At 40.6% G+C, this 10,000-nt stretch overlaps 2 protein-coding genes across 5 annotated transcripts in view; both read left to right on the top strand.

Annotated features, from left to right (window-relative positions):
• tbc1d13 (TBC1 domain family, member 13) overlaps window positions 1-1,467 on the top strand; it is a 12,068-nt gene extending 10,601 nt beyond the window's left edge. The window contains exon 12 of the mRNA XM_053479212.1: window positions 1-1,467. This exon is cut by the window's left edge and continues 1,089 nt beyond it. The gene's annotated coding sequence lies outside the window, so the exon portion shown is untranslated.
• Window positions 1,468-6,949: 5,482 nt separating this feature from the next.
• The window catches only part of LOC128507375 (ral guanine nucleotide dissociation stimulator), a 43,953-nt gene continuing 40,902 nt past the window's right edge, over window positions 6,950-10,000 (top strand). Inside the window, exons 1-2 of one of the 4 annotated variants that reach the window (XM_053478217.1) lie at window positions 6,950-7,551; window positions 8,103-8,763. In XM_053478217.1, the coding sequence (XP_053334192.1) occupies window positions 8,731-8,763 (33 nt within the window). In that variant the 5' untranslated portion in view covers window positions 6,950-7,551; window positions 8,103-8,730. Of the gene's footprint in view, window positions 7,628-7,988; window positions 8,764-10,000 lie in introns of those variants that run through there. The other 3 variants (XM_053478216.1, XM_053478215.1, XM_053478214.1) reach the window with 3 other exon arrangements.

Raw genomic sequence — 10,000 nt, 5'->3', positions numbered from 1 at the left:
TGTGTGTGTGTGTGTGCGCGCGTGCAATACCTTTTCCACTGACATGGAACCGCCGCTTTTCAGGTTCTCTGATTTGTTACATCATACTGTGGGCGGAGCTTATATACTGAGCGTTAATGTTTTTTACAAATATATATCGCCCGTCCCGAAGCCTTGATTATTTTTAGCGTTTGGAATAAACACTAACAGGCGTCGCCGAGACAACGAAGGCGGGGCTTATGTCACATAAGACATTGCTACATGGCATTACTGTAGTTTTGTTCATTTTTAGCTAGCTGGCTAACAAAGCAGAAAAATAGTTTAGCATAGCATTGCATTTAGATCACTGGCTAGTCTCAGTAAAGGAGGCGTGGCCTCTGTGATGGATGTCAGTCATAATGAAAGGTGTGGCCTGTGATTGTATTCTCTCTAGAAATGGAGGTTTGGCAGTGCCTTTTTGCCTGTCAGTCACAGTGAATTGGGTGTGGCTTCGGTACCTGTCATTGCCAGTGAAGGTGCCTCTTAGTAACGGAGGTGTGGCCGAGGAGATGGAGGCGTGGCCTCTGTACCTGTCAGTGGTGAGACCTCTGTAGACGAAGAAGGTGTGGCATGTGTGTCTGCATGGTACAGGAAAAGGGGTGTGGCCTCTGCGAATGGCATTCCAAATGAAGGTGTGGCCTTGGTAAAGAAGGCGTGGCTTTTGTAATTGTCAGTCCTAGTGAAGGAGGCGTGGCCTTTTCTACCTGTCAGTCTCCGAGAAAGAGACGTGGCCTTTGTACCTGTCAGACTCGGTAAAGGAGGCGTGGCCTTTGTACCTGTCAGGAGGCGTGGCCTCTCACTCAGAAAGGGAGTTACTGTTAGCTGTGGTGAGAATGAGAAACGGTTCCAGGTGAAGCTTCGGCACCGTGTCAGTGGAAGAGAGTTATGAGTTTATTAACCACGTACTAATCTCTGTAACACATTAGAACATGCACTAGTTATCCAGCTGAAGTGTGTGTGTGTGTGTGTGTGTGTGTGTGTGTGTCTGCTGTCTCTGATGTTAATCTTCAACACCGCATGCACGTGTTTACGCCGCTTCTGTCCCTCGTCTCTGAAACGGAACTGATGAAGAGCTGATGGAGCTGCACAGATAAACAACTCGTCACCTGCAGATCCGGACGATGGCGTCCGCGTAGCTAACGCTTTTATTTATTCATGTTACTCAGAAACGCAGAGATGCTTCACTATCATCGTAGTCCTGTTAAGCAGAAGCGAAACGTTCTTCTGTAAAACTCACCATTACAAACGTGTCCTTGTTTCACATTCCTGATGCCTGATGGATTTTTATCCCACGTCCCGAAATCAGCACGCTCCCTACCTAGGCAGCCTTCAGAGTGATGATGATGATGTAATCGTGGTATTGATTAACGGCACATGCTAATAAGCAATTGAATCACAGCACCACTCTCCAGACTGATTTATTAAATAAATGTACGACGCAAAACTGGATTACTGATGCAGACTTGCTGAATGTCTTTATTTTCCCCGAATGATTTGAAAAAATGTTTTTGTGATGCTTTCTGATGATTTTAACACTAAAGTGTTGTTGTTGTTTTTTTTGGAAAACTCGACTCTGGCCTCTTGACATTTTTGAAGAATTTCTTTAGTTTGATGATTCACGTGAAAATGTAAACGTTCTGCTTTTGTAAAAGTGTTCGTGAGATTACTTTACAGAATTTCAGGGGTATGATATCTCACTTTTGATTGGTTATGATGGAAATAAGGGGGCGGGGTTAGCTCAGATAACTTTAATTACAATTTGATTAAATTTATTTATTTTTAATCAGTCTTGGTTAATGGAATAGATACTGATTTAGTATAAGACGTGGAAAACTCAGACATGTTCTGGTTCAGGTTTAGATTATTTATACACTTAATAACAAAAATAATAATAATAGTAATAAACTATCGAAGCCACTTCACCGTAAGTGATAACTAACTTGTCCGTCTCGCTCTGAATGGATAAGGATGTGCCGGACTTAAGCACATCAGGTTATAACTCCCACCTCGACTGTGGACGTGTTCAGCGTCTCAGGCTGGGTGTTGATGTGTTTCCTGACTCTGTATGACACACTGATGTCTATACAGAGATAAAATGCCAGTTTTAGAGTAAAAAACCCTTCAGAGCTCAAGTTCACTTCAGCTTCCTTCCTCAGTCCAGACGTCTCGATGTCCAGACGGTGGCATGGCCTAACGTCTGAAGCAAATTTACTGTACTGTACATGTGATTAGACACGTTAAAGTGACTGTGATGAGCTGGTGATCAGCTGCTGTGAGTGTGAGGAACCTGAGCTGTTCGGCAGCTTCACTGGGTCAAAGACAAAGACGTCCAGACCTCTCTGTCTCTCCGTCTGTCTGTCTCTGTCTCTCTGTGTCTTTCTCTTTTGGAATTTTTTTTCACTCTCCCTTTTTTTTACTGGATGTTTCTTTAGAACCAAATCTTCAAGTTCTCTCTCTCTCTCTCTCTCTCTCTCTCACACACACACACACACACACACACTTTTTTTTCTCTGTGAATGTTTTTTCTTTTTTTTGTCTGTTAATTCTCTTTCACTTGTGACTTTTCTTTTGCCATTTTCATCTCTTTTTACACACTCTGTAACTTTTCATCTTAATCTCTTAGATTTATTAAGAATCCTCTCTCTCTTTCTCTCACACACACACACACACACACACACACACCCTGCTGCGCTGAACTTCACTTTTTCTCATATCTCCTCCCACTGTGCTTATCTGCTTTGATTATAAATTCTCCCATCTTCTCACACACACACACATTTTTACTTTGCAAATCCTATTAATTCTCCTTCTCTTATGTCTTCCCATTAGCCATTTTCCATCTCTCTTTATACACACTCTGTCACTCTTAATCTCTTAAGAGTGTATTTATTAAGAATTATCTCTAATTTTCACTCTCTCTCTCTCTCACACACACACACACACACACGCACACATATCCGTTGTGTAACTCTTGTTCTTTGTTTGATTACTTCCACATGCTGCTGACTTGAGTGTTTCTGCCCCCACACAAACACACACTCGAGTTCAGCGGCACTGAGGTCACTGATACATACATACACATACACACACTCACACACGCACAAACACACACATATCCTTGAGCTGAGAGGGAGGTGACGGAGCTGAACCCATCAGCAGTGTGTTACGCAGGCTCGTGTGTTCTGGCTCTGAGCTTTAACACTGTCCCTCTGTGTCCGTCTTCTAAAGCTCTCTCTGATCAGGGTTCCTGTGAGAACCCACTCTTCCACAGGTCCTGCGTCTAAGTCAGAACAGAACCGGGTTCCTGAGAGCTGAGGGGCGAATACACAACCACACTACCTGCTGGATCTCGTGAAGGGTTCTAGCTCTGGTTTAGGGTTCTAAATAGAACCTTAACCTTCTCGTGGATGGAGAACCGAGGAACCGTAAAGGCTCAGAAGTTGGACCTTTATTAGATTCCTGAGAAACATTTAAAGAGAAACTTTATAGACTTCTCCTGATGTGTGCTCCAGTCCTAATAAACCCGCCTCTGATCCGTGTGAATCTGACCTCGCTGCTGACGTCATGACGAGAAGCTCAGAGTCCAGTTTAGGAAACAAAGTCACCACCAGCAGTCTGAGGGCTGAAAGAGTCGACTCAGTGATGAGATGATTCAGTGATTCAGTGAAAAGAGACGGAATTCCCAGGAGTAGAACAGATTAATATTAATAATAATTATAATTATTATTATTATAAATCTGATCTGTTTATGTGTGAATCAACTGATCTTCTGAATCATTGGAGAAGAATTGATTCAGTTGTGAATCAGTCATCATGAGCAGCTCCACTTCTCAGAGCTTCATGCTGGATAGAGTGGATCATAATCGGTCGGAGCTGTGAGAGATGAGTGCTGAGTGTCACACTGAGTCAGTTATTGGGCAAAGAATCTGGGCTTCAGTTTTTACTAAACATTTAGTGTAATTATATAAAGTATTAATAATTTTATATATATATATATATATATATATATATATATATATATATATATATATAAAAGTAGAAGTCCTAGTCCTATTTCCAGTAAATATAAATATACAAAATACATATACTATATACTGTATATACACAGATCTGAAAAAATAGGAGCCCACTGTATTTAACTGGAGAAAACGTCTAGAATGTCATCAAGAGGAAGACGGAGAGTCACAAACTATAAAGTAAAGCTGAGCTGTTTGCTTTTTTTTTTTTTGTAAAAGTGTAGTAAAAAAGTTACCCAACTGCAAGGTGAAAAACTGGTGGAAAGACAAAACACATTATTCCAGCTGTAATTATTCCCCCAAATACTGATTAATTAATGTTATTTAGCCAAAGCATTAACACAGTTTGTTTACAAATTATTTACAATTAGTTTAATTGAGTTATTGAAGCTCTGCAAATACTGCATGATCTTGGGTTATTTTAATGTCAAAATGTTTATCTCACCAACACATGCACCTGTAAGAAAAAAACAAAAGAAACTAATTATGCCTAATTATCTTTTTTTTTTTTTCTGGAGCTGTAAGTAAATGTTGTATTTCAGTTCAAGCCCCAGTAGGTTGCCACACCCCATACTATACTATACTACATTTAGCAGACGCTCTTATCCAGAGCGACTTACATTTTTATCTCATTACACATCTGGGAAGTTAAGGGTTAAGGGCCGCGCTCAAGGGCCCAACAGTGGCAGCTTGGTGGTTGTGGGGTTTGAACCTGGGATCTTTTAAACTGTAGTCCAATGCCTTAACCACTGAGCTACCACAAGCCTATACCATGCTATACTATACTACCCCATTCTATACCATACCATACCATACTATACTATGCTATACTATACTATACCATACCATACCATACCATACTATACCATACTATACCATACCATACCATACCATACTATACTATACTATACTATACTATACTATACCATACCATGCCATACTATACTATACCATACTATACTATACCATACCATACCATACCATACCATGCCATACTATACTATACTATACTATACTATACCATACTATACTATACTATACCATACCATGCCATACTATACTATACCATACTATACTATACCATACTATACTATACTATACTATACTATACTATACTATACTATACTATACTATACCATACCATACCATACCATACCATACTATACTATACTATACTATACTATACTATACTATACTATACTATACCATACCATACTATCCCATACTATCCCATACTACTATAATAAACCATACCATACTATACTATACTGTACTATACTATACCTTACCATACCGTACCATACTATACTACCCTATACCATACCATACCATACTATACTATACTATACCATACCATACACCTCAAGTTGTGTGCGGATCTCTCTCTCTCTCTCTCTCTTGCGCGCTCTCTCTCTTTATCTCCCCTCCCTGAATGTAAACATGTTTTATTTGCTCTCTGCAACGGTTTCCTTTTCTTATTTCAAACACCTGCTTTTTAAACGGAGAGAAGGGTAATCACACAATTACACAGTCAGCAATATTCCTGCTTAAAATACTACACAGCACCATGGATATGTAATGCAACACAAATATCACATCCTATTTTTTTTCGCACTTAAATTATTCAAATTCATTTAATATAACACAAAGATGCAGTTCCTCCAATTTGGCTGAATGAAAACAATTATAAAATAATAATGTGAAAGACTCACTGCCAGTGAAGACTTGTTGCCATCAATGGTGTAACAACCAGTTATTAGGTTTGGGGCGCAGTTTCCTTTTTTACATAGGGCCAGGTAGGTTTGCACAGCTATTTTCCTCTAATAAATGAAATCATCTTTTTAATCTGTGTTTTGTATTTAGTTGCGTTATCTTTGTGTAGCATTACATTTTTTGGATGTTCTGTGATAAATGCAAAAAATAAATAAAAAAGATTGCAAATTAAAAATAAATTAGCAAATGTTTATCACATATCTGAGAATTTATTTATTGTTACTTGTGACTTAAATGCTTTATTTCTATAATTTTTGAATACCTTTTTTTAATCCTTAGAATTGCACTAGTAATTTCTGGTTAGTTCTCACCCTGTGTCTACTGACATCTGGAATCTCCTTTGGGGTCAATAAAGTACAGCGGTACCTCGGCATACAAATGCCCTGCCTCATGAATTTTTGCCTTAAGAACTGAAGTTTTGCCTGGACATGTGAAGCATTTTGGTATACGAGTGAACAAATCAAAACGAACTGAAAAAAAGGCTAAGCTTCACGTACATCCGGGAGCCGTTCAAGAGTTGCTTGCTTCAGTGGAAAGTCAAACAGAGTCAGTTTACATATTTCTTTGTGTGTGTGTGTGTGTGTGTGTTTTTTTTTTTTTTTTTTTTGCATTTTGTGTAAGATTGAGTAAAGACACAGCACCATGGGTACAAGAATCTTATCAAGGTCGGTAGCAGGAAGAAAAGTGAGCCACTTTTAGTTTGGTTTTTAAAGCAGCCGGAGCCGAGAGGAATCATAAATTAAGGTTAAGTGAGGTTAAATGAATATTTATTTAATATTTGACTTCATTTTTATGTCTTTTCTATATGTTTTGATTGTTTTTATATGCAGAAATATGATTATATTGTTGGAAATTGTAATATTGGTAATATTTTTGGGTGGCTGGAATGAATTATTTGTATTTACATTATTTCCTATGGGACAATGTGTTTCACAATACAACATTTCACCCTAAGAACGGATTAAACTCGTATGCCGAGGCACCGCTGTAACTATACATAGAGTTTTTATAAATATAAAAATAAAATATATATATTTTCTGGTGTGTAAATGACCCTTCATGCAGCGCGCTTCACGCTTTTTTACGCATTTCTCAGTATCTGCCGCCCGAGGCTGCGAGCTGATTCTGTTCCGCTCTTCCCGCCATACAGTGTGCGCTCCAGTCCCGCCGCGCTGCTGCGTTTTATTGAAGAAAAGCGCCGGCTTTCAGCGGAACGCACGCGCGCTCTCTCTCTCTCTCTCTCTCTCTCTGATTTATCATTCCGATTGATCATGAGTGTGTGAGTGTGTGAGTGTGTGTTCTTTTTCTTGCATATGGAGACGATGTGAGAATGGAGTCGGAGGGCCGGAGGAGGGAGTGGAAGCGGACTGAGAGATAGAGGAGGAGGAGGAGGAGGAGGAGAAGCGAGCGGAGGCCGTCCATTTTGTCAGAGGAGGAAAAAAAACATCAAATAAAGAAGGAGAAGGAGATGGGATCGTAGCCCAATCCGGAGGAAGGAGAGAGGGCATGGGAAGACGCGCGCGCGGTGCTTTAATAACGGGATGAGATCTGGGGGGAAGGTCCCGCGCTCGAGCGAGAAAAACGGAAAGATGAGGCAGGCATGAAGCCTCTGCATCCTCCTCATATTCATCCTCATCCTCTTCCTCATCCCTCCATCCTGTGCGTCCTCACCCGCGCGCGCACCCGCTTCCATCTCGGACTAAATCCGCGCGCGCCCGAGTTTAACCCGGGATTATAATCTCAGGTGAAGGATTGTGCGTCGGGGTGGACTCGCGCGCGCTGTGGCCTAGTGTGCATCATCTAGTGAGCATCATCATCTAGTGAGCATCATCATTTAATGAGCATAATTTAGTGTGCATTATAATTTAGTGTGCATCATCCAGTGTTTATTATCTAGTGTGTACCATCTAGTGTGCATCATAACCTGCTGTGCATCATCTAGGGTGTAGATCATCTAGTGTGCAAAAACGAGTGTGCATCAACTAGTGTGCATCATCTAGATCATCTTTTGTGCAACATCCAGTGTGCATCATGTAGCGTGCAGCATTTAATGTGTGTTATCATTTAGTGTGCATCATCTAGTGTGCATCATCTAGTGTGCATCATCTAGTGCTCATCATCTAGTATAGATTGTCTATCGTGTGGATTTTCTAGTGTAGATTATCTAGTGTAGATTATCTAGTGTGGATCATCTAGTGTAGACCATCTAGTGTGCACGGATCACCTTTTTGTGCCTGACAGTGAATGTCTTAATCTCACCCGGGTTTAATATCAGGATCCTTTTCTTCCTTTAAGTCTGAAATTAACGGGATGTCCTGAAAGGTTCCACTTCGAGGTCGGTACCTGGACACTGATGCGGATCTCACCTGGCGCTGGACGCAGGTCGTTCTGGAACACAACAGTGCGCATCCTATAAAGGGAAACCTCGGACCTGGATGGACCTGTCTCCATTCGGGCGTTTCAGGGCGTCTTTATTAAGCAGCACAGCACCAGCGCAGACGTCCAGACGCCATTAATCTCTCATTTACATTAAAGCACAAAACCTGAGGGTTAACGCCTTTTCACCAATCTCTCTGTAAAGAGTAGAGGGTTTCAAACACACAACCCTCTGATAAATAGCACACAACCTTAACCACTTTACCCAGGATCCAGTGCCGCTGGAACTCGGTGCTTCCTCCATCCGTCATCCTCAGGGTTAAGGGGAAAGAGAAGAAGTGCTGGATTTTCGCACGTTCTCCCCCTCGGACAATCACTGTGCTGATGTGTTTGGACCTCTGATGACCCCTAGTTACACTCCGGAGTGCGCTCCAGAGAGTGTGTGTGCGTCCTCTAGTGTTGCCAGAACAAGTGTTGGATTAAAACCCTTCGAGACCGTGAGAGCTGAGGAAGAGGAGGAGGAGGAAGAGGGAGATATGAGCTCTGGATGGTGGTGATGATGATGATGCTGGATACACAGGTACACACACTAACCTTACCTCGTTACACAGGATCAAACAGAGTATATATAAATATATATATATATATATATATATATATATATATATATGTGTGTGTGTGTGTGTGTGTGCAGCTAACGCTATAATTAGCATAACAGTGTGTTGCTGTTCCAGGAGTTAGCCATGTAGCGTCTATGAAAAGGAATTCCAGGCCAGCTGTGAGCCTGCACTCCTTATACTGCAGGGGAAAAAAGCCTTAAACGGGCGGGAAGGAATGTTGTTACTGTTAGAAATAAACAAACAAACAAGTAAATAAATAAACATCTAGTGTTGAAGGTGAAACATCTGTTTAATATGTAGAGGTCAGAGCAAGTGAAAGGAAATAAAAATGTCAAAAGGAAAATTGTCAACAAAAATACACGGGTTCATGCTGTCCGTCATGTTATGGGCACGCCTACAGGAGGCGCTTGACTCCACCCACTTCTCTACATGCAGAACATGAGGATTTTAATCATCTAATCGTTATCGACTGTAACGCTCAGGTGTGTGATGAGTGTGATAATGCACCATACCTTAAGGCTTTGATCTTCAACACACACACACACACACACACACACAGCAAATTGTCAATGTATGTGTGCAGACATTTCAGGTCGCCATAGTGACAGGAGAAGAATTCCTGGACAGTGTCAGTGATTTAGTTGAACACACACACACACACACACACACTGTCTCTCAGAGGGCGTTTATCATCAGCTCCATCTCATCCGTGGAGTTTTATTGACACGCCGTGGTTGTCATGGATGTTTCACACACACACACACACACACACACACACACACACACGTGTAACTGAACAAAGTGTTTATTGTAAGTGGATAGAATGTGAGCGATACACTGACACACACGGGAGAGTTGTTTTTATCTGTTCCAGCGGTTGTTGTTGTTATTGTTGTTATTGTTGTATTTGTATCTCCTGATGATAATTTTTCACAAATTCTTGTGGGTTTAGTTTCACAAAACATAAACAAATGACTTATTACTCATCAACAGCACTCTGTTACACTCGCACACACATCACCATGATCAACATAAACACGTTTATCTGTTTGCGTTATGTTTTACGTCAACATGATAGCTTTATATATTTACAAAAATACTAAAGATTTCAAAGATAGATGTAACAAATATAATAATAATAATAATAATAATAATAACAACAAATTTATTAAAGGGAAAAAACAGCCATTATTGAGA

This window comes from Clarias gariepinus, chromosome 19 (assembly GCF_024256425.1).
Source record: "Clarias gariepinus isolate MV-2021 ecotype Netherlands chromosome 19, CGAR_prim_01v2, whole genome shotgun sequence".
Lineage (NCBI taxonomy): Eukaryota > Metazoa > Chordata > Actinopteri > Siluriformes > Clariidae > Clarias > Clarias gariepinus.
The sequence above is the reverse complement of the archived record's forward strand: the minus strand, read 5'-3'. Positions and strand labels throughout refer to the sequence as shown.